Genomic DNA, 24,362 nt, shown 5'->3' with positions numbered 1-24,362 from the left:
ATCGGTTGGAAGTGGAATTAACCATCTCGATTCCAATTAGATGCCCACACGCCATGTGTGTTTTTGCGGCACGTGTAGAACTAGTCTGGGCCCCTGAGTTGGATCAGGTGAGTTATGCCGAACACGATTCTCGACAACTGGGTGCTCGCGAAGTGCTCTTGCTTAGTGGATCCTAGACTTAAAAATTCTGCATAACATTCCGTGTGTAGTAAATTTTACGGAGTCGGAGGGCATTGACTATCTAACAGTGACAGTGACAGTGACAGTGACAGTGACAGTGGCATTTTGCAATTGACGGCTTACAATTTCTATCACTTCCCAGCAATTTGTCACGTGCGAAATCTGATCCTCCACTTCGCATCCTAGCGACTCGTTTTGTCTGACAAATCCCTCGCCGTTGAATTCCCACGCGCTTCTTCATCGCCAATCATCTTCCTCTTCGCGCCCGCCCTATATAACTCCTCGGGAAGCACTTCGATCGATCTTCTACTACAACACAGCGTCCGAAACTGGAGCTGATATATCCATTCCCCTGCTTCTTGGCAGCTAGCTAGCTAGCTACCTGCGTCCATGAAGACCAATGCCAGCGCTGCTGCTCTGCTCGCCGAGCTCAGCCAAGCCAAGGAGCTGCTCAAGGAGCTGGAGTTAAATCTGCATTGCCTTGACCTCTGCAAGGCTCTAACTCCCAGGATCGCTTCCTGCATCCACAACTCAATTCTCATGGCGGAATCCTTCGAAGCCAACAACGGCCACGATAGGCCTCCGTGCTCCTCGCTAGCCCTGCGACGTCGTACCTTGACGCCCAAAAGAAGGTACGTTCGTACTTCGCATGCACGCAATACTGTCCGCATGGTAATGAAATTACGTATAATTTGCAGGAAATCTCTGTACTCGTGGAGGTGCCAAGTGAGGGTGGGCTCGGTGGCCGGCGGAGTGAAAGGCCAGGGGGAGGACGACGGCTTCACCTGGAGGAAGTACGGCCAGAAAGAGATTCTCGGAGCTAAATATCCAAGGTCAGTCATTAGTCACTACAGTTACAGAACAGTGTTGCAGTCGATCTCATTCGACCAAAACCATTCTGACGGGCTTTTCTCGATCGCCGCAGGGCCTATTTCCGGTGCGCTCATCGGGCCTCGCACGGATGCCCCGCGAAGAAGCAGGTGCAGCGATCGGACGACGACCCCTCGGTCTACGACGTCACCTACCATGGGGACCACACTTGCCTCGAGCAGCACGATCAGGAACAGAGTGCGGCGGCGCTGAAAGTTGAAGGAGAGGAGGAGTACTTTGTGGGGCAGGTTGCGCCTTCCTTTGGGCCCATGGAGGAGCAGTTTTTCTCTTCTTCGCCGTACCAGTTTGGTGGCTTTCATGGAGCAGAGAGCAGTTCGATTCCAATGGAGTTTGACGGAGACGGGGAGATCGAGCCTGTCAGCATCTGGGCAGAAGTGGAATGGATGTCATAGTGTAGTGTGTGATTAGATTGCAGAAATTGATGAAATTGTGGTGTTGGTTGTTGGATTGTTGTTTAAACTGAGAAAAAAATAGTAAAGCATTATGTAATCTTATAATTCCATGTAATCAGTTCCTTCGTAAAATTCTTGATATGTGTTTGTTGTGTTGTTTGTCTAGCAATGGTTGACGTCCTCAATATCTAAACATGATTTTTATATAAATCATAATTAAGACTTAAATAAGAAAAAAAATTATAATAATTATAATTAACATATCTTAATTTCAATTTGATAAAAAAAGAAACATAAATTTTTATCTAAAATGGAAAGTAATTAACTTAACGATCTTAACTTAAATAAAGACGTGGATTAAGATAAACCCTCTCTAAAAAATACTAGAAATATGAAAAATAACTTAAATACTCAAAAAATAAAAATTATCAAAAATAATAAAAAAAACCCTAAAAAGGGTTTAAACGGCAAAATTTGTGGTTGAAAATTTGACAGTTACGATTTCACTAGTGACAAATGTAGGTGATCCTGTCCGAACGCTGAATCAACGGACGCTGGGCACGTGGCGCTCTCCCGAAGTGCTGACGTAGATCTCTGACCAGTCGTGTAGACCTCCGGCGAACCTACAAAGAAGTCGGGCCGGGAAGGGGTTCCCGACGACGACCCTCCGACGCTCAAGTCAGGCAAGAGGAAGATGAGAAAGTGACTCTGAATATGCGAGAATGCGTACCTCCAGCGAAGTGTGAGGCTCCTTATATAGAGCTGTGAGGAGGCTCACGCACACATACCGAGATGAATACGTGTCCTCTAACCATACCTCAGTATGGGCTTGTCAGAAGAGCTTACCTGACACCATACTGCTACAGTCCGAGCACATCTCTGATGGGACAGCGGAACCCTCTGTCGTAAGATCTTGCGTATGGCCTGGTCGTTGAACATACCCGCTGTCAGAAGATGTTCCCTTATCCTTTTGTCTCTTCTGACCCCATTCCAAGCGTCCGGCCGGTTGGCAATCCCCTCACGTCCGGCCGGTCGTATGTGCTAGTCCGCTCGGGAGATTTCCGGTTGTGTGCTCTGTGGAGACTGTTCGCAGTATTACTACTTTATGCCTTCGGCCGAGCGGGCTACCCGCTCGGCCATACAACCTTGTTCAACATGAGCGTCGGAACCCCGACTCCCCACCGGGGTGTCTTGACTCTGCTAGGGTCCCGCTCGTCCGGTCGGCATCCCCTTCTCCGGTCGGTCGTTTAACCTTTGACCTCCACATGGCGTTGACTTCCCTCAAAGGGGGTCCCCCGTCGTTACCGCCGGATCACTTGCCTCCCCTTCAAGTCTAGTCAAAGGAGGCGATTAGTCCGACTGACTGGACCATCAGTTTCGCCGAGCGGCGTCCATAAGCAACTATCCTCTGCTCGGCCCCCACGGGAGCAGCTAAAACGCTAGTCAACGCCAACCCTCCTCGGTATCTTTTCGAAGTTTTCGCCAATCTCCATCATTACACTACAACAAAAACCTTCATAGACATCGGTTTTCCACCGGTGTCTATTTCATTTTCGACCGATGTCTATGAAGCCGATGTTAAAAGTCTGTCATTTTAGACATCGGGTTAAAACCGGTGTAGTATCACTTAACGACACCGGTCTTCGAATCGGTTATTAACCGGTGTAGTATCACTTAACGACATCGTTTCATCAACGGTGTAAAATCGATGTAATATTGTATGTTAATGACACCAGTTTTGGCAGCGGTAAATGACCGATGTAATATTAGTTAATAACACCGGTTTTGCAGCGGTGGAAAACCGATGTAATATGTATATTTTTTAACAACACAAATTTGATTTCTGAAACAATGAAAAACCGACAATAACAAAAAAAAATATACAAATATTCACAAATTATACAAATATTCTTCATTCAATAATATCCATAAAATACACAAATATTTACAAATTATATAAATAATCTTCTTACAACAATATCCATAAAATACCCAAGCATTCTTTTTACATCAAAAGCTAGCTAATAGATATCAAAATCAAGGTAGAACATTCTTTTAACACATCAAGGTAGAACCGCACTTCAAATGTAATCTAGCATGCATTCAGCCCACTCGAACCGCACTTCATCAATTTCAACTCTGGAGTACTTGAGATTTGTAAACTGTAAAAACACATAAATCCACCATATGTCAAATAACTAAAACAAATGTGTACATGTATCAAATAAAATAGAATACTGAGTTTTTAAAGGCTGCTATGCAAGATAACGAATATAACATAGAATCTAAAACTTTCATATATGACACTTAGTATATGCTGCTTAGAATATAACATAGATAATTTGCTCCTTCTAATTCAAGTGTACAGATTGATAAGAACCGACAGCATCATACAACAACTTACTAGGCATGATAATGGTTGAACAAAGAAATATGACTACACAACAAATCCAGTGAAGCATAGAAGAACAAAGCTACCTCTGATGAAGAGATATACTATTTATTGTACTACCTCTGATGCCATCTTGGTATCCTGAATATCCTGCACTAAGCCCCCTATTTTCTGTGATTTCTGCTACCAACCACAGCAGCAAGGAGTGCGGCAAGAAGGCATCTTTAGTTCAACACCCAAAATAGCAAGTTAGAGCTTCCTTTTGGGTCCATTCAATCCTCTAGTAAGTAGAAATTATTTTCCCTTTGGTTTATGATGGATTTGGAGTGTCTTGACCTAAGATATAATCCTCTTGTAGCCCTCTATATTAAAGGCCAGCATACATGGAAAATTCAGCATGTTCTTCTGAAGTCATAACAGGGTAGGTAAACTTTACTTGTAGTTTTTATTCATTTGCTTCATGTAGGAGTAGATTCTAGTAAATTCCCACACATTTAATGTTTAATGATCGGCTAGGGATAAGATTAGGGATCAACATGATCATTTCCTCCCTATAGCCATGTGGTAGAGGTCGAGCTTGTAGCCTAAATAATGTAGTTAGGGGTCTCTATCTGATTAATGAAAAACATGAATATAGGTGAAAACAAAAGAGGTGAGTAAAATAATGAAGAGGGGTTAAATCATAAAAACAAAGAGTTCCCTATTCTTGAGGTACCCACAGACATATTGACACTCACTCTTACTTCTAGTTGAACTTGAAATTCATTGGTATAGCTAAATATGGTAATGGGTACCCTTTAGGTTGATTACCCATTTATCTTAATAGGTTAGGTTAAATTCGAGTATCAATGTGTTAGATATTTAGAGGAAGTTGAGCAGGTTAAAAAAATGTAATCAATACTTTAATCCTAAGATTACCATTTAAGATAGCTTATCCAACCACTCTACTCACTGCAGCTCCTAATCTCTAATTCCTTTCTTCTTAGGCAATCATTTAGTCTCCAACTAGTATCTCGTTTGTAACAAAAGTATAGCATCCAGTTTGTAACTTATTTTAGGCAAATAAAGCAACCATATAAGCTTATGAAATGAGAGAATGCTACACTCATTAATGGTTGCATAAGGATTGCTTAAGTCAACATATAAATTTTCTTTAATGGGATGTAGGTCAATTAATATGGGTTGTTTAATTCATGTGTTTTATATTGTGTGAATTGCTTAAGGTCATCCCTAAGCTACTGTACATGCTATGTCAGAGCTAAATTCGTCCCAATTTGTGTGGGTTCTTTTCTCCTTTTCACCTAAGCCATATGCATAAACCATGTACATATTAAGTAGAAGCAACTAGTTTTCACTCTTGTGAAACAAAACATCTAATGCTTTTTGTAAACGTTTACATGCTATCAAATTAAGAGTGTCAAGTTTTGATTGGAAGTGTGGATGTAGAGAAGGCATATGAAAGCCAAAGTATCAGAAAGGACAATATCTAATGGAAAAAAACTGTATTCACTAATGCATTAAAACCCCCCATTGAATCAAGAACACAAACAAGTACTTATGAACTTTTGATGTAGCCTGATATGGGCATATAGTGAAATATACTGCCCTAATTCCATTTGTGGAAATAAAATTGTCAGTATAGATTTTGGCAAAAGTTGGAATGTAAAATTTGTTTATTTATCTCCTCATAATTTTTTTTGATAGGATATAAATAATTTAACCTGAAAAATCCAAAAAAGTTAATGTAGGTTGTACACTCAGAGCTAATATCAATTAATTTCAATATTCCTAGTGATAAAATATTGCATATAGCTCAATGGAAAGATAAGATCCATATAGTTAAGCCCAAATAATTAAGACAAACACATCACGATTAATATGATAAAGGTTAATTATATTAAAATTAACAACCCCGACAATAGAGGCGATGGAAGATTGCAGTGATGCTTATTTCACCAAAAAAAATGCCTTTAGTGTTGAGCATGAATGGCATCATCACATGGACAGAAGACGAGTGTGGTCCTCTATTGTCTTTAAAGACTCGCTTCAAAAAAATATATGGGAAAATGACTTTCCAAAACCTTCATTATAGATAAACAAATACCTTCATAATCCCATATATTGAGGAAGCCATCCTCAACAGCTCTTCTAAAAATTGATGCTTTGTCAAGAAACCACTGGAATAAAGTCAAAAGGACAGTAAATTATAGCAGCAGTTAACAGAAGTATTCCAATGCTAATAGACACCATGTTCTAAAGGACAGTAAGTCAAAAAGACAGTAAGTCAAAAGGAAGCAAAAGAAAGAACTCCCTTGTTCTAAGAGACACCATGTCTGGGCAATGGTGCTTGGGATCATCTTGGCATGCCTCGCCATGTAAGCCTGTTATTATGAGATGAGAATGTTTATCCAAAAACAAATGTTGTAAAAAAGTTAATATGCAGAGTAGCATCTGGTATTGTGCTTGGTGGAAGCTCTAAGTTTCATTCAAGAGTGCGATCCATCAAGAACATCATCGTAAAAACATCACAAGAGGCTTCCCAAACCATAAACAACGTGACAAAAGCTATAGGCGACATGGAAAGTGTTGCAGCACAATATCAATATGGCAGCCTTGAAGGATCCAGCTATTTGAATTCCAGGTCGCAAATTCTTAATGACGAAGCTGCAAACATGCAGCAAAAGGCTGAGAAGAGCATGCACCTGGTCGATAGGGCAATTGGCATATTGTAAGAACTGAACACTAAACAAAGAGGGAAATGAACATCAAACTGTTGTCTTTAATAACATTGGCAATGGTCCATTTTGCAGGAAAATGATGACCATCTTCATCATTGTGCCAAATCTTATAGTTGTTCTTGCAGTTGTTGGTAAATCTTGCGTTAACCATCTTTTATTAATTTTTTTACCACATTAATTTTACATCTAATTGTTTTATTTCCTTCCTTGTTGCAGTCTTGAGGCCTCTGAGACTAAGACTTAGCCGGACTTTTTCTCTGTAAGTAAGCAAATTTAACTAGTCGTCAAGTCAGTTAAGAGTTCAGATCTCACTGTAAAATAACAGAGATCATAAAGATCTCCAAAAATCCAATTCGTATTTTTAATGTAAAATCCAACATTATCTTTCTAATCTGACAGGTCTATCATCTTTTGCTGACTACTTACATTTGCCTTGTGGGTATTCTTTGGAATATATTTCTTCCTATCTAAGTACGTAAAAAATGTACTTTGTATGAGCACTTGTTTTTTCACAATTACGATCAAGTTAATTCTCCTAAATTTGCAGGTTCTCTGTTAGACACCACTGGAATAAGGTCTGGCTCCCTGGATTCAACTACCATTTTCCAGATTTTTCCACTTCGTGAAACCAGAGGGAACTTGGACAACAATATGCAAAAATTGAAAAAGGAAGTTATGAAAAACAATATCAAGATATGTCTGCAGAGCCACTTTAAGAATGTATACCTTGTGCAATAGGAACGATTGGCCATCCACATAAATAGTTACATCCCCAGCAACGTCCGAGAATATCCTACACAAAACAAAACGGCATTTCTTTATAGAGGAAACGCAGCGATGTCATAATTCTAAAGATGCTAAGAACAATACCAAGTCATCAGACTGGCTATTCTCTTTGTCATTGAAATTAAAGAAAGAAAGGCAAAACGACAGGATAATCTCAAGAAACCATCAAGAACCATAAAGATTTGAAGCGATAAGAAGAGACAAGTTTCAGGAAAAAAAAAAGAAGAGGTTTTCACGAAAAGAGCATTTGCAATAGATGTCCTTCAAAACCAATTAAACGCCATTAAATGCATGCTTTATTTGACATTAATTGATCATCCGTTATATCATCCCCTGGCAATCGCAAGAACAAGATAGTCGTGATATCATAAGAAAGCGAAGTCGAAGTGGACGACCTCCTGCTGATCGGTGCACATAACCGGGGAGAGAGTAAAGAGGTGTCTGGCGTAGCTCCCATGACCTCCTCCCTTCACTTCACTTCACTTCACTTATCCTCTCTCTCTTTCTCCTTCTCTAAACACACTGCAAGATAAAGAGAAAGCGAAGACAGGGTCGTGTTTAGGGACTGAGGGAACAGAAAGAAACTCAAGTGCAGTTCCAACTGTGACCCTCGATAATTCTATAGTTCACAGTATGAATCTCATCAAACCCCTTGGCTACGAATTACGGATCTAAAGTAGATAAAAAGAAAGAGACCTGTAAAGCGGACCTACTGCCAATGTTCGAACAGGTGTAAGAATATACGAGCGTCGACCCCTCGTGCTCGAACTGCTCGATGCGCGACACCAGCTTCAGAATCTCGTCGTCCGCCTAGAATCCGAGGCAATCCTTTACGGTCAACGTTTCCAGCTTCCGGCAGCCGCCGATGACCACCAACAGCTCGTCCTTGGTCAAGTAGGACTTGCTCAACTCCAGGTGCTTCAGTTCCGGCAGGCACCGCGCCAAGGCCTTGGCGTCCTCGCACCCGATTAGCCCGCGCACCTTCAACCCGACGAACCGCGGGTAGTTACGGCTGATCTCGGCGACCGCCTCCAGGAACGAGGAGGGCTTGGTCTCCATCTCCAGATGCTCCAGATCCTTCCACCGCCGCACCAACTCTGGGATTCGAAGGTCGTCCTCCAGCATCAGGTTGTCCGACAAAGCCAGCGCCTTCAATCTCGGGCATCTGCGCTAATAATCGATGAGCAAATTCGTCTAACAGGTAGTGAACGATGAGGGCGACGAAACCAGAAGGAGGCTTAGACTCACTTGACAGAGGCATAGGCGAGGTCGTGGATGGAGACGGCAGAGGAAAGGGGGAAGGCGAGTTGGTCGACGATGCCGCGGGAGAGGTGGAGGGCAAAACGGAGGAAGGCAGAGAAGGAGAGGGGGGAGTGGAGGCGGTAGCGGAGCGCAAAGGCGCGGGAGAAAGGGCTCCAGGGCGTGAAATCGAGGGAGCGGAAGTTGAGGCGGCGCCAACAGCTAGGGTCGAGGGAGGCGCGGGATCTCCGAGGGCGAGGCGGCGGAAGGGGAAGAGGGAGATGAGGCTGAGGTTTAGGTTTAGGCTGAGAGAAGGGGCACGATATTGGTTTAGGTTTGGAGGGAATTTTGTGAAATGTTGTAAATTTTGGCCGGTGAAAAAATTAAATTATTTTTTTTTGGTTCATTAACACCGGGTTTTAAAAACCGATGTCTATTAACAAAAAAAAAGGCGCTCATAGACACCAGCTAAAAAACTGATGTTTATGAGCGAAAATCTGCGCTCATAGACATCAGTTTTTAGAAAAATCGGTGTAAAATACTCAAAGACATCGGTTTTTGCTTAAAACCGTTGTTGTTCCACCGATGTCTATGAGGGTTTTTCTTGTAGTGTTAAGGTCGAGCACGCGCTCTGTGCCTCGTTAAGGCGCTCCTTAAATGCTCCCCCGTGATGGAATGCCACGTGGCCTTGCTAACGTCATCGTACGGCGGCGGTGCCGCGGGTGACGAGACCGAGGCGGTTCGAAATGGATGGTGCGATGCGTGCTCCGATTCTCGTGACCTAGATCCGACGGTGAAGGCCGCTCGGCTTCGACCCTATAAAGGCTTCTCTTCTTTCCTTCGCCTCACTTCTGCTGTCGCGTGCTTACCGCTGCTCCTCGCGTTCCAGATTTTCGACGATCTTGCTCTTCTGTTTTTGGCGATCTCCGGTGTGCTTCCCTCGATCCTCCTCTTCGTTGTAAGGTTCTCCTTCTTTCTCTCTTTAGTTCTTGTGTTTTCTTTGCATTTCTTTCCCGAGTTTCGATCCTCGGGACATCGTTTCATTTGCTGTCTTCTTTCTCCTGTCCTCTACCTTTCTTTGCCTCTTTTGATTTCGTCTGTTTGGACAATGGCCCATTCCTCTCAATCCCAAGACAAAACTCTCGGCCCGTGGTATGTTACAATGGAGTCACGTTTCGATTGGCGTGACGCCGATACTCTGATAAATAACTTTGACATCCCTTCCGACCTCAAAATTATCTTACCCACTCCCTCCGCTCGGCCACACAAACCGCCGCGCGGAGCCTTTTGTGTTTTCCGCGACCAGTTCACTGCCGGTCTGCGACTTCCAATTCATCCCTTTATCATTGACGTTTGTAATTTTTTCGGCATTATGCTCGGAAGCCTAGTACCCAACACTTTCCGCTTTCTATGCGGCGTTGTCGTCCTATTCAAAATTCATAACATTCCCCTCCGACCAGAGGTATTCTACTATTTCTACAACCCTAAACAGTCCGAGCTGGGAACTTACATGTTCCAGGCTTGGCCTGCTTTAGTTTTCTTCAACAAACTACCATCTTCTAATAAACATTGGAAAGAATTATACTTTTATATTCGTCTTCCCGAGCGGACCTCCTTCCGAACCCAATGGCAGATCGGACCACCAACCTCCCCCGAGCTGAAGAGATTCAAGACCCGACCGGACTATCTTCACGCCGCCAACATGTTAGCCGGCCTAAAGTTCGACATCAACAAGTTCCTTCCGGAAGGGGTTATGTACATATTCGGCCTGAGCCCGATCAGAACCCCCCTCCCGAGCGGCTTCGGTAAGAATTTTACTTGTACCTTCGCCTTAATTGCTAACTGATTTTCTTCTTTTTCCTTTGCAGCAAACATTGTCATGGAGTCGGTGATGGCTGGAATTTTGAAGAGGAAGGCAGCGGCGCTCGAGGCCGCGGCTGCAAAAGAGATGGAGGCGCTTGGCATTGAGCCGGTCGGCTCGCATAAAGGGGAGAGCAGGACTCACGAGGAGTCGGCCGCTCAGACTTCTCTCCCGGAGCCGGCGGTGGGAGCAACTGTTAGCCAAGAGCCTTCCGTCCAGGAGGAAGGCTCTGCTCAGGGAGAAGAGCGGCCTCCCCGACAAAAGAGGCGCCGCACGGAGACACCCCTCCTCTCGGCTACATCTGCGGTCCATCCATCCGAGCGGACCACCTCCGCTTCTCGCGGCAAAGCGCCGGTAGAGGCGATCTCCTCCGATCGGACGCCCTCCCAATTAGACGCGTCTACGGACCCCTTAGAGGCTATACCCGTCAGCTCCCTTCCGCCCGCTCCTCGCCAAGTCCAACGTTCAACAATTTTGTCCCAGTTTTCGGCGCCGGCCTCTGATCCTTCCCCGGCTTCCGCCCAGACGACCCCCGGTCGGCACCGCACCATCCGAGTTTCTTTGCATCTCCCCACCGAGGAATTAATGCCAGAGGCAGCTCGGCCGACCGCGCCCGAGCACATGATCACAATGAAGGGGCCTCTAGCCGAAATGTGGGTCGAGGCTCGGGCGCGCGTCGCGATGATTCCCCTCAGCAACTTGGCCAACAGCCACATGCAATAGGCCACGGGGGTAAGTTTATTTTTTTCAAGTCCTTTACGCATTCTTTCCGATCGGCCATTAACAATCTCTCTTTTGTTGGCGATGGGTGGAGGAGATTGCTGTCTCCAATCAGCTCGCCATGGTGGACGAGGAGCTCAAAAGGCTACGGAGTTCGGGCGGCGCTCCTTCCCAAGGCCCATCATATGCCGAGCTGCAGAAGGAGCTCAAAAAGACCCAAGACTTGTTGGAGGCCGAACGGAAGAAGACGGCCGATCAGGCTCACAATCTGGCCGAACTCGATCGCCTGAACAAATCACTGGATCGCAAGATAAGCCTGGCCACCGAGCGGAAGAAAACGGCTATCTCCGATCTAGAGAAGAAGAACGTAGAGGCTCGGGTGTTGGAGCAAAAAGTTAAAGAGCTGATGGACCAACTGGCCAACGAGAAGACTGCCCGCTCGGATGAGGTGACGAAACTCGAGATTATTTTACAAGAACACCAGGCAGCCGCCGATGCTTCCCGAGCGGCCCTTAAAGAACATCAAGAGGCCGAGCCAAGCCGGGTCGCTGCCCTGAGACAGAATTACATCCGTTTGGCCGAATTTTCGGATAAAGTTTGCGAGCGGATGTACATGGCCTTTGAACTTGCCATGAATGCCACGACATAATATTTGAAGTCCAAAGGCCAACTTTCCGATTCCGCCACCATCCCAGCTCAAGACCAGGCGACGCTTCTCAGCACCATCCCGAAGGATCTTTATGATTATTTAGAATAGAAATTTGCATGTTATTCGGCCGCTCGGCCAAAAAACTATCCCTTTTTGTAATTAGGCCGCTCGACCTTAATTTCTTTAATGCTATCCTTTTGCTTGCTTTTTTCCTTTCGCTAATCAATACGCATGCTGTCCGCTCGCCTCTTATCACCCCTTTCTCGTGTTTGAAAAGGAGTTTTTGCGAAGTATTTTGCGTAGCTTGTACGCTCGGCTGAATATATCCTGCTTTGCAAAGAGGATTTTCGATAGACGTTCGCGCAAAGTACCTTTGGTTCATTGGCCGAACGGCCAAACGACTAACAAGCCGACCTCTTTATTGTATTCCGGCCGGAGGGTTTATAGTCGCCGTCGCGACTCGATTTTTCACGTCGGAGCTCGACGGTCTTCAACTCGGAGGGTTTATAGTCGCTGGCTCGACTCTCGATTTTTAACGTCAGAGCTCGACGGTCTTCCGCTCGGAGGGTTTATAGTCGCCGGCTCGACTCTCGATTTTTAACGTCGGAGCTCGACGGTCTTCCGCTCGGAGTGTTTATAGTCGTCGGCTCGACTCTCGATTTTTAACGTCGGAGCTTGACTGTCTTCCGCTCGGAGTGTTTATAGTCGCCGGCTTGACTCTCGATTTTTAACGTCGGAGCTCGACGGTCTTCCGCTCGGAGTGTTTATAGTCGCCGGCTCGACTCTCGATTCCTGAGCTCGACGGTCTTCCGCTAGGAGTGTTTATAGTCGACGGCTCGACTCTCGATTTTAAGGTCTGAGCTCGACGGTCTTCCGCCCGGAGTGTTTATAGTCGCGGCTCGACTCTCGATTTTTAACGTTGAGCTCGACGGTCTTCCCCGGAGTGTTTATAGTCGCCGGCCCGACTCTCGATTTTAACGTCGGAGCTCGACGGTCTTCCGCCGGAGTGTTTGGTCCGACTCGATATTTAACGTCGAGCTCACGGTCTTCCGCCGAGTGTTTATAGTCGCCCGACTCTCAATTTTAACGCGGAGCTCGACGGCCTTCCCCGCGGAGTTTCCGGCTCGACTCTCGATTTTAACGTCGAGCTCGACGGTCTTCAAGGCTAATTTTAACACCGCCGTTATAGCCATGCCTCTTTTATCATTTTGCTTCCTGCATTACAAGGACATAGGCAACCAAAAGATACACAAAATGAATTACACCAGCGCACCTCTCACCCAGCTCGGTACGGCTGGAGATGATTTGCGCTCCAGGGTCGAACCAGTTGCCGTCCATCTTCATCTTCTAAATAATAAGGACCCGAGCGGAGCTTTTCGATGACTTTGAAGGGACCCGCCCAAGGAGCCTCCAGCTTGCCAACGTCGCCGACCGGCTTTACTTTCTTCCACACTAGGTCGCCGACTTGGGATGCTCTAGGGATCACATGCCGGTTGTAATTCTGCTTCATCCTCTGCCGGTACGCCATCAGCCGGACGGACGCTTTGGCTCGCTCTTCATCAATCAGGTCCAATTCCATGTTCCTCCGCTCGGTGTTATCATCATCATAATTCTGGATCCGAACGGACTCGACGCCGACTTCAACCGGGATAACCGCTTCGCCGTCGTACACTAAATGGAACGGCGTGACGCCCATTCCCTCTTTTGGAGTCGTGCGGATGGCTCATAGGACGCCTGGCAGCTCATCCACCCAACTTCCTCCTATGTGGTCAAGTCGAGTTCGAAGAATTCTAAGGATTTCTCTGTTGGTTACTTCCGCTTGGCCGTTGCTTTGAGGATATGCCATGGAAGTAAAGTGTTGTTCAATGTCATAACTTTTGCACCAGTCTTCGAGCTCCTTCCCGACGAACTGCCGCCCATTATCAGATACGAGCCGACGAAGAATGCCGAACCGACAGATTATATGCTGCCAGATAAATTTTTTGACCATTTGCTCTGTGATCTTCACCAGCGGCTCGGCCTCCACCCATTTGGAGAAATAGTCGACCGCCACCAGTAGAAACTTCCGCTGACCGGTCGCCATAGGGAATGGACCCACGATATCCATTCCCCACTGATCGAATGGACAGGCTACCGTAGACGCTTTCATCTCCTCTGCCGGTCGGTGGGAGAAGTTGTGGTACTTCTGGCAGGAGAAGTACGTCGCGACGGTCTGAGCGGCGTCTGTTTGCAGGGTTGGCCAGAAGTATCCGGCCAGCAAGATCTTCTTGGCCAGCGATCGTCCGCCCGGATGTCCCCCACACGATCCTTGGTGCACTTCGTGGAGGATGTACGCCGCGTCTTCCGAGCTCACACATTTCAGAAGCGGGCGGGAGAAAGCCTTCTTGTAAGTTGGTCTCCAATGAGTGTGAACCGACCGGCTCTCCTTCTTAATAGCTGGGCAGCCTCCCGATCGGACGGTGTCGCACCCGAGCGCAGAAACTCTATGATGGCTGTCCTCCAATCGCTCGGAAACGCGAGGCCCTCCATCCGGTCGACGTGCGCCACCAAAGATACTTGTTCAATTGGCTGCTGGATGACGACCGGTGATATTGAACTTGCGAGTTTGGCTAACTCATCTGCCGCCTGGTTTTCCGCTCGGGGTAGCTTCAGGATAATGACTTCTCTAAAGTTGACCTTGAGCTTTTCGAAGGCTTCAGCGTAGAGTTTGAGCCGAGCGTTGTTAATCTCAAAAGTGCCCGAGAGTTTCTGAGCGGCCAACTGAGAATCTGAATGGAGCGTCACCCGACCGGCCCCAAAATGCCGGGCGGCCTGTAAGCCGACTATAAGGGCCTCATACTCCGCTTCGTTATTTGTAGCTCTGTAATCCAGCCGGACGGATAAGTGCATCCTTTCTTCTTGGGGAGAGAGTAATAGCACACCAATCCCGCTCCCGAGCCGAGTGGACGATCCGTCCACAAATATTTTCCACATAGCTTCGGGCTCTGGCCTTTGCACTTCGGTGATAAAATCTGCCAAGGACTGCGCCTTTATCGCCGAACGGGGTTGATACTAAATGTCAAATTCGCTCAATTCCATGGTCCATTTGATGAGCCGTCCGGACGCTTCTGGGTTCAACAGCACTCTTCCCAAGGGGTTATTTGTTCGGACGATGATAGTATGAGCCAAGAAATAGGGACGAAGTCGTCGAGCGACGAGGACCAAAGCAAAATCCAGCTTCTCGAGCCCGGTGTAGCGAGATTCAGCGTCTTTTAAAATATGGCTCAAGAAGTACACTGGTTGTTCTTCTCCGCTCGTCCTCACTAGTGCCGAGCCTACTGCCTGCTCGGTTGAAGATAAATAGATACAAAGCGGCTCACCCACAGTTGGCTTGGCTAGCACAGGTAAAGAGTTCAGATATGTCTTCAGTTCTTCAAACGCCGATCGCATTCTTCATCCCAATGAAACTTAGTGGCTTTGCGCAAGATTTTGAAAAACGGGAGGCTCCGATCGGCTATCTTCGAGATGAATCTGGACAAGGCTGTTATTCGACCGGTCAAACGCTGTACTTCCCTCAGATTTCTTGGGGGTGGCATATCTTGTAATGCTTTCACGTTGCTGGGATTTACCTCGATGCCCCGCTCGGTCACTATATAGCCCAAGAAGTGCCCGCCTTTTGCCCCGAACAGACACTTTTGAGGGTTCAGCTTAACTCCATGCTTCCTCAGCGTTCGGAAAGTCTCCTCCATGTCTTTAAAGAGATCGACCGCTCGGACGGACTTGATGAGAATATCATCCACGTACACTTCCAAATTTCACCCGATCTGCTCCTTGAACACTTTGTTCATCAAGCGCTGGTAAGTTGCTCCCGCGTTCTTCAGTCCGAATGGCATCACATTGTAGCAGTAAGTGCCGTCAGCTGTAACGAAGCTGACCTTCTCTTGATCTTCTCAGGCGAGCGGCACTTGATGGTAGCCCTGATAAGCGTCGAGCATGCATATCAACTCGCAGCCGGTTGTGGAGTCCACCAGTTGATCGATCCGGGGCAGAGGATAAAAATCCTTTGGGCATGTTTTGTTGAGATCCCGGAAATTGATGCAAACTCTCCACTTGTTGTCCGGCTTGGAGACTAGTACCACGTTCGCCAGCCAGCTCGGGAACTGGACCTCGCGTATGTGACCGGCCTCCAGAAGCTTCTCAACCTCCGCTCGGATGATGGCATTTTGTTCGGCGCTGAAGTCCCTTTTCCTTTGCTTCACCGGCCGAGCGTCCGGTCGGACGTGGAGCTCGTGTTGCGCTATACTTGGCGAAATTCCGGGTAGCTCATGCGTCGACCAAACGAAGACATCGCAGTTTTTCTGGAGACATTTGATCAGTTCCTTTTCCTGGCTCGCCTCTAGATCGGTCGCAATGAAAGTGGTGGCCTCCGATCGGGTTGGGTGAATCTGCACTTCCTCTTTTTCTTCATACACCAAAGAGGGTGGTTTTTCAGTTATGGCGTTTACCTCGATCCGTGGCGCCTTCCGAGCGGAATTAGCTTCAGCCCGGACCATCTCGATGTAGCATCTCTGAGCTGCTAGCTGGTCTCCTTGTACTTCTCCCACTTTATCTTCCACCGGGAACTTGATTTTCTGGTGGAAGGTGGAGACGGCTGCCCGGAACTCTCTGAGCGTCGGTCGCCCCAAGATAACGTTGTATGCTGAGGGAGAGTCGACAACGACGAAGTTTACCGTCCGCGTCCTTCTGAGTGGCTCCTCTTTTAGAGAAATATCCAGTCGGACCTGTCCGACCGGCAGAACTTCATTGTCCGTAAACCCGTAGAGGGGGGTTGTCATGGGCAGCAGCTCGGCTCGATCTATTTGCAGTTGGTCGAAGGCATTCTTGATATAATATTGACCGAGCTTCCTGTATCGATGAAAATGCGGTGAATAGTATAGTTAGCTATTACCGCTTTGATGAGGAGAGCGTCGTCATGTGGCACTTCGACTCCCTCCAAGTCCCTGGGTCCGAAACTGATTTCGAGCCCGCTCGCCCGTTCTTGGCTGCAGCCGACCGCATGGATCTAAAGCTGCCTGACGCTTGCCTTCCTTGCTCTGTTGGAATCGCCTCCGGTCGGCCCACCAGCAATAATATTGATTTCACCTCGGGAAGTGTTACTTCTATTTTCTTATTCCCGAGCGGACGGCCTAGGCCGCTCCCTAGACACCCGGGGATTGTCCTCGTGCCTTTGAGGGTAATGCCGTTTGGGAGACTGATGCTGTCGCCTGTCGGGTATCCGTCGATCGGCCTCATGTTGTCGTTGTCGCCTGTCAGATGATGGTGATCGACGGTGGTTACTCTGAGGAGTGGGGTGGGCGATCAAGGGAAGGCTTCGGCAATCTCTTGTATTATGAGTGTCGGTCCGGTGGAAAGAGCAGAACATGGGGGGTCCATACCTTCTTCTTTGGTTTGGGTCGCTCGGCAGATACCTCTTCGACATGGGACCTCGCATGGTGAGAGCGGACTGCTTCGGCCCGCGGTCCTCTGGGCGGCTCCTGGCGGGTGACAGGCTTCGCTCGGTAGGGGCTAGCCGCTCGGTGGGAACTTCTTTTCTTCGAGTCGCCTGGGCTTCCTCCACATTGATGTACTCATTAGCCCGGTGTAACATATGGTCGTAGTCTCGGGGCGGCTTTCGAATAAGCAAGCGGAAGAAGTCCCCGTCCACGAGGCCTTGCGTGAACGCATTCATCATCGTTTCTGAGGTGGCTGTTGGAATGTCCATGGCCACCTGGTTGAATCGTTGGATATAAGCTCTAAGCGGCTCTCTGGACTCTTGCTTGATGGCAAACAGGCTGACACGTGTCTTCTGATAACGTCGACTGCTTGCGAAATGGTGGAGGAAGGCCGTGCGGAACTCCTTGAAACTTGTGATGGATCCGTCCGGCAGCCTCCGAAACCACCGTTGCGTCGATCCCGAGAGGGTGGTAAGGAACACCCGACACTTTACTCCATCTGTGTATTGATGAAGGGTGGCTGTGTTGTCGAACTTACCAAGGTGATCATCCGGGTAGGTGGTTCCATTGTATTCACCGATTGCCGGGGGCACATAGTGCTTTGGCAGAGGGTCCTGCAGGATGGCCTCCGAAAACTGACGGTTGATCCGCTCGGGGGAGGCGTCCGCTCGGGGAGCCTTACCTTTTCTGTTGTCTCGTATTGGCACTTCATCTGATGAAGATCCTTGATCATGATTAACTGTTACAGCTTCAGGATGCGTGCGGAATAGGGTCCGATGAAATGGAACCGTGGCATGCGGTGCTTCCGCTCGGCCCCCTGATGCTGATGTCGCTTGCTGCTCAATCCGCTCGTCTTGCGACTTCTGCCTTTGTTGTTCCACGAGCTTAGATGCTCTTGTTTCGATCAGAGCGTCGAGCTCCTCTGTGGAGAGCATCACCGAGTGCGGTCGTCCAGCTTCGTCCATTGCTTCCACTCGGATGCAGGTGCGTTCCCACAGATGGCGCCAAATTGATCTTGTCCGAACGCTGAATCAACGGACGCTGGGCACGTGGCGCTCTCCGAAGTGCTGACGTAGATCTCCGACCAGTCGTGTAGACCTCCGGCGAACCTGCAAAGAAGTCGGGCCGGGAAGGGGTTCCCGGCGACGACCCTCCGACGCTCAAGTCAGGCAAGAGGAAGATGAGAAAGTGACTCTGAATATGCGAGAATGCGTACCTCCGGCGAAGTGTGAGGCTCCTTATATAGAGCTGTGAGGAGGCTCACGCACACATACCGAGACGAATATGTGTCCTCTAACCATACCTCAGTATGGGCTTGTCAGAAGAGCTTACTGCTACAGTCTGAGCACATCTCTGATGGGACAGCGGAACCCTCTGTCGTAAGATCCTGCGTATGACCTGGTGGTTGAACATACCCGCTGTCAGAAGATGTTCCCTTGTCCTTTTGTCTCTTCTGACCCCATTCCGAGCGTCCGGTCGGTCGGCAGACCCCTCACGTCCGACCGGTCGTATGTGCTAGTCCGCTCGGGAGATTTCCGGTTGTGTGCTCTGTGGAGACTGTTCGCGGTATTACTACTTTATGCCTTCGGCCGAGCGGGCTACCCGCTCGGCCATACAACCTTGTTCAACATGAGCGTCGGAACCCCGACTCCCCGCCGGGGTGTCTTTGATTCCGCTAGGGTCCCGCTCGTCCGGTCGGCATCCCCTTCTCCGGTCGGCCGTTTGACCTTTGACCTCCACATGGCGTTGACTTCCCTCAAAGGGGGTCCCCCGTCGTTACCGCCGGATCAGTAGGTTTTCGAATTCTGCACGTGTAACTATAGATAGAGTCTGATTCCGAGTTTCCAGTCAAAAATTATGCCCGTTTGAAGTTTGAAGACTCATAGTGGGCTTCAACATGAGTTGGGTCTGCATCAATCTCCTCGGCTTGAAAAGACCTCGCCCTTGAGTTTAGATTAACTTTATTAGCAACCATCAAAAAAAGAGTTAGGTTCTTCACATTGAAGACATCAGAAGTCTTCAGATAACTAGGAAGGCATAACCTATAGGTATTATCATTAATCTTATGTAGTACCTCGCATAGTCCGATTTTTCAATCATTTAGCTTATTATATTCTCCAATAGGGAAACTATCATGAGTCAATATAGCCCAAACAAAATCTTCAATCTCAAAAAGTACCTGTCGACGATGACGATCGACTCGAGCCTTATACTTAGTATTGCTTTCCATAATTGCCAGTTTCACCCGCTCATGAATTCCTCGAAGATGCTATGTCATCTCATCTTCTTTAGGACAAATTCACCCTACACGTGGAACAGGGGCTAAGTCTAGAACTCTTGATGGATTTCAGCCATAGACAATCTCAAAAGGATTTAATCCCGTGGTCCTATTTTTTGATCTGTTGTAGGTAAACTCTACTTGAGGTAACGCTAAGTTCCACTACTTTGGTTTTGTTCCTGAAAGGCATCTCAGAAGATTACCCAGACTCTGATCTCAAAAGGATTTAATCCCGTGGTCTTATTTTTTGATCTGTTGTAGGTAAACTCTACTTGAGGTAACGCCAAGTTCCACTACTTTGGTTTTGTTCCTGAAAGGCATCTCAGAAGATTACCCAGACTCTGATTCGCCACCTCGGTTTGACCATCTGTCTGAGGGTGGTAAGCACTGCTAAAGTTTAACTGTGTCCCCCATGTCCCCCGTAAGCCCTTCCAGAAGTGATTGATGAATTTGGTATATCTTGATCTGAAGTCATGGACCGAGGAATGCCATGTAAACGCATGATCTCTTTGAAGTAAAGATGGACAATCCGAGTAGCATCCATAGTCTTCCTACAAGCTACGAAATGCGTCATCTTTGAGAATCTGTCAACGACAACAAGAATTGAGTCTGAGATTTGTTGGGTGCGGGGTAATCCCAATACAAAATACATGCTGACATCGAGCCAAGGAGCTTTAGGAACAGGTAGAGGAGTGCACAAGCCTGCATTAGTTAAAACCCCCATAGACCACTAACATACAAAACATCGATCAACAAAGTGAGTCACATTGTTGGTCAACTTAGGCCAATAGAAATTGACGGAGATGAGAGTCAATGTCTTATCACATCCAAAATGCCTCTCATTATGAAGCTCGCTCATAATTTGCTGCCTTAGAGAGCATTCTGGAATGCACAACTACAACCCACGAAATAGATAACCATTATGTAAAATAAAATCATGTTGGTAACCGTCATGTACCTCCTGCAATATCCTTCCGAATGATGGGTTAGGTGCATACATATCTGGAAAAATCTCAAAGACCGCAATGCTAGTACTCATTGTTAGGACCTTCGGATAGCCGCTAGAGAGGGGGGGTGTGAATAGCCGACCCCAAATTCTCGTTTCTTTCTACAAATCAAGTTAGCGCAGCGGAAAAATAACAACAGAAACGTAAATGGAGAAATCAAACCTCAAGTACGATGATGTAACAAGGTTCGGAGATGATACTCCTACTCCTCGGCGTGCCCGTAAGGTGGACGAAGCCATCAATCCGTCGGTGGATGAGACCCCGGATAACCGGCTAATATGAACTCCTTCTGGGTGGAGAAACCTCGCCACAATCTCTTTTGCAACAGCAATAAAGGAGTACAAGAAATAAAGCAAGAAACAATGGTTAATATGAATGTAAATACACTCTACCAAGTTTGCTTGCCTTCTTCTCGTCGACTGGAGTCCGTTGATGAAGCAGCAACTTCACGGATGATGCCAACAACAGCTGATCAACCAGTCGAGGGAAGCTCACACGAAGCTTCAGCAAAGAGGAGCTCAAATCGCAGAAGGAGGAAGAGCAGGCAAGAGGCCCTTGACCTCGATATATAACCTGCGAAGAAGAAGACACATAAACTAGCCGTTGTGTCGCAACGGCTAGGGCCTGGACCGATCAGGCACACTCCTGATCGGTCCAGGAGTGTTCTGATCGGTCTTGGGACCGATCAACCAACTCTCTGTGAGAGTTGGCCTCGTCTCTGATCGGTCTGTGGACCGATCAGGACTCAGGTGGATCGGTCCACAGACCGATCCCCCCTCTTTCTTCTCCCGATCTTCTTCGCTTCTGAGATACTGATCGGTCACCAGACCGTTTGGTTCTTGATCGGTCACCAGACCGATCAGATCCCACGGATCTGTTGGTACTGATCGGTCACCAGACCGATCCAGACGACCAAGGTATCACTGGATCGGTCTGCAGACCGATCCAATGCTCATGTGAGTTTTGCAGCTTTCCAGCCCGAAACCCTAAGGTCTTCCTGGTCCCGAGAACGAGCTACCGAGCCCTCTCTGACCTAGTCCGGAGAACGAGCTACCGAGCCCTCTCCGACTTCGTCCGGTCCAGAGAACGAGCTACCGAGCCCTCTCTGACCTAGTCCGGAGAACGAGCTACCGAGCCCTCTCCGACTTCCACGTCCGGTCTAGAGAACGAGCTACCGAGCCCTCTCTGACCTAGTCCGGAGAAGGAGCTACTAAGTCCTCTCCGACTTCATCCGGTCCAGAGAACGAGCTACCGAGCCCTCTCTGACTCTGTCTGGTCCAGAGAACGAGCTCTCGAGCCCTCTCTGACCTAGTCCGGAGAACGAGCTGCCGAGCCCTCTCCGACTTCGCATGCCAAGCTTCCATACTTGGACTTTTCCCGTGCCAAGCTCCCTGCTTGGACTTTTCCGTGCCAAGTCTCCATACTTGGACTTTACTCGTGCCAAGCTCCCTGCTTGGACTTTTCACCAGATGTATGGTCAACCTTAACCTATCTGGATTTCCCTTGCCTGGCTTCACTCACCAGGACTTTCCAACTGCCTGGCTTCACTCACCAAGACTTTCCCTTGCCTGGCTTCACTCACCAGGACTTTCACTTGGCTTCACTCACCAGGATTTCCTGAATCAGGTCGACTCTCCTCGGGTCAACCAGGTCAACCTTGACCAAAGATTACACCCACAATCTCCCAAGTTTGTATTCTGTCAAACATCAGAATACAACTTTTCTACTCTCGTCAAACATCAGAATAGAGCTTTTCTATTATCGTCAAATATCAAAATACAACTCGAGTCAGGTCAACTCGAGTCAGGTCAACCAGGTCAACCTTGATCTAAGGTTGCACCAACAATCTCCCCCTTTTTGATGTTTGACAAAACCATAAACAAGTTAGGTTAACCCGATAACCTAACTTAGGTTTCCCAATATTCTTCCTTGAACATTCTCCCCAAACTCTAATGTTCTTCCTTGAACATTCTTTGGACATTCTCCCATTCTCCCCCTTTTTGACACACATCAAAAAGAGTGAATCAAGGTCAAGAGTTTTTTCCTAATGAAAGTCCCATACCTTTCATTGAAACCCTTAATTTCCCCCTTGATACTAAAGTCAACAATCAACTTAGTGATAATCCCATATCACTCAAGTCTTTAGAGTAAAAATTCCCCCTAAAAGTCAACTCCCCCTTGACTAATAGGTAAAACTCCCCCTAAAGGTCAACTCCCCCTTGACCATTGCACCAACAATGTCTTGGAGAGTTTCAAACCTTTAGAAATCCAAAACACAAACTGTGTTTTAACTTTCAACTGAAATTTCAAACAACACAGTCGAAAATCAACATTTTGGCACGCTCTGATCGGTCATCAGACTGATCAGGAGCTCCCTGGATCGGTCCAGTGACCGATCCAGCATCCCCTGGACCGATCAGGGAACCTCCTGATCGGTCACACATGTCTGATTTCTGATTTCTGAATTTCTTCCTCCCGAAATTCAGAAACCCCTACAAAATTACAGAAAATTCTAAAAATTATAAAATTTTAAGGATACATTCCTCATAACATATACTATCATGGAAAAATAGTTTTCTATGAAAATAACTTCCATTTTCAAATCTTGATACAAAGTTTAAAAACTTTGAAATAGTTCAAGTTTACCTCTACTTTGTATCAACTTGCTCAATGATGAATGCTATCACTAGAAAAGCTTCATCAAGGTTTTTTAAATCAATTTTGAAATGATTTTAAACCATTCAATTTAGGACCACAATCTTAGGGCTAAGTGTACATGACTTGTACACAAGCTTTCCCTATGATCCTCCATTTTGAATTAGGCTCATCTAGGTACAAGAACTATGCACCTTGATCCTAACTCATGATCCTAATATCTCACACACATCTAAGGTGTATCAAACACATCCAAGTCAATTTTGATGTGAGATATGGTTTAAGTCATCTTAATCTAAGTTCTCATGCATTTTCTAAACAACAATTTGATCTCCATATCAAATTGTGTTTTTATCCTTAAATCAAATTAATTGATAAATGCAAGAGATGATGACATGGCATAAAATAATATCATAAGTAAAAACATTTACCAATGTCATGATGTCATGTCATAAAGTATGAAACTTAAATAAGGCATGACATATAGCTAACCTAAATATTATCATGACATTTCAAATGATAATAAATTAAATATGATGTCATGACATGACATATGGCAAACAATACATGACAAATAATATATAAAGGTATAGAAAATACCTAATTCTAGCCTTAGTTGCCATTTTTGATAATTTTGATCATTTTGCCATAAATTCCATATTCCTAAGTGTAATAGACCTAAAATCATATACTAAAGATTTTTAGATCACTATGTGCCAATTAGATTGACCCTAGAAAATTCCTCAAGTGTGGTTGGCACATCCTAATCACCTTAGGAATAATTTTTTAATTTCATTTTCAAGGCTTGGTTATACCTTGAAAATTCCTAAAATGCCACCTTTTGCCATGATTAGGTTAACTACCTATCCAATTAAGGTTGGCACACCCTAACCCATCTAGCGTGATGGAATCACGCTCCTAGGAACCCAAAACCTATTTGAGCTCATTGGGTTCACTAAATATTCACTAGGGATGACTTCCCTAGCAACCCTCCTAGGCTTTAAAGCCTTGGTCATTTGGGACTCATCAAGATCAACTCTAGGGGTGACTCCCCTTGTGACCTTGGTGATGGTCTTCCTAGCCCTAGGTCTTGTTCCATAATC

At 46.7% G+C, this 24,362-nt stretch overlaps 2 protein-coding genes and 1 long non-coding RNA gene across 3 annotated transcripts; 1 reads left to right on the top strand and 2 right to left on the bottom strand.

The window, feature by feature from the left end:
• The first annotated feature begins 491 nt into the window (after nucleotides 1–491).
• Nucleotides 492–1,618, top strand: LOC122044403 (transcription factor WRKY19-like). Its single transcript, XM_042604891.1, has 3 exons — nucleotides 492–812; nucleotides 879–1,013; nucleotides 1,106–1,618. Exons 1-3 carry the CDS (start codon nucleotides 571–573, stop codon nucleotides 1,461–1,463), a joined length of 735 nt encoding a protein of 244 aa, XP_042460825.1. The 5' UTR covers nucleotides 492–570; the 3' UTR covers nucleotides 1,464–1,618.
• A 5,555-nt stretch (nucleotides 1,619–7,173) lies between these two features.
• On the bottom strand, nucleotides 7,174–7,820 carry LOC122044402. The gene is made up of 3 exons (XR_006129544.1): nucleotides 7,775–7,820; nucleotides 7,320–7,386; nucleotides 7,174–7,231 (listed from the first exon to the last, which is right to left on the bottom strand). It is a non-coding gene; the product is annotated as an uncharacterized LOC122044402 (long non-coding RNA).
• Nucleotides 7,821–19,994: 12,174 nt separating this feature from the next.
• LOC122043539 lies at nucleotides 19,995–20,636 on the bottom strand. The gene is made up of 4 exons (XM_042604167.1): nucleotides 20,556–20,636; nucleotides 20,364–20,492; nucleotides 20,248–20,299; nucleotides 19,995–20,155 (listed from the first exon to the last, which is right to left on the bottom strand). The coding sequence occupies exons 1-4, from the start codon at nucleotides 20,634–20,636 to the stop codon at nucleotides 19,995–19,997; spliced, it is 423 nt and encodes a 140-aa protein (XP_042460101.1).
• Nucleotides 20,637–24,362: the final 3,726 nt, after the last annotated feature.

The sequence above is a fragment of the Zingiber officinale genome, chromosome 2A (genome assembly GCF_018446385.1).
Source record: "Zingiber officinale cultivar Zhangliang chromosome 2A, Zo_v1.1, whole genome shotgun sequence".
Classification (NCBI taxonomy): domain Eukaryota; kingdom Viridiplantae; phylum Streptophyta; class Magnoliopsida; order Zingiberales; family Zingiberaceae; genus Zingiber; species Zingiber officinale.
Note: the sequence above shows the minus strand (reverse complement) of the source record. Positions and strands in the feature narration are given on the sequence as shown.

What these genes read in the sequence shown, in the direction of transcription:
- LOC122044403 (XM_042604891.1), top strand. Translation starts at nt 571, where the DNA reads ATGAAGACCAATGCCAGCGCTGCTGCTCTGCTCGCCGAGCTCAGCCAA. An exon ending in ACCTTGACGCCCAAAAGAAG is followed by an intron (nt 813 to 878) that starts GTACGTTCGTAC and finishes TATAATTTGCAG; the next exon opens with GAAATCTCTGTACTCGTGGA. An exon ending in CTCGGAGCTAAATATCCAAG is followed by an intron (nt 1,014 to 1,105) that starts GTCAGTCATTAG and finishes CGATCGCCGCAG; the next exon opens with GGCCTATTTCCGGTGCGCTC.
- LOC122043539 (XM_042604167.1), bottom strand. Translation starts at nt 20,636, where the DNA reads ATGAGTACTAGCATTGCGGTCTTTGAGATTTTTCCAGATATGTATGCA. An exon ending in TCGGAAGGATATTGCAGGAG is followed by an intron (nt 20,493 to 20,555) that starts GTACATGACGGT and finishes CGTGGGTTGTAG; the next exon opens with TTGTGCATTCCAGAATGCTC. An exon ending in CCTTGGCTCGATGTCAGCAT is followed by an intron (nt 20,156 to 20,247) that starts GTATTTTGTATT and finishes CGCATTTCGTAG; the next exon opens with CTTGTAGGAAGACTATGGAT.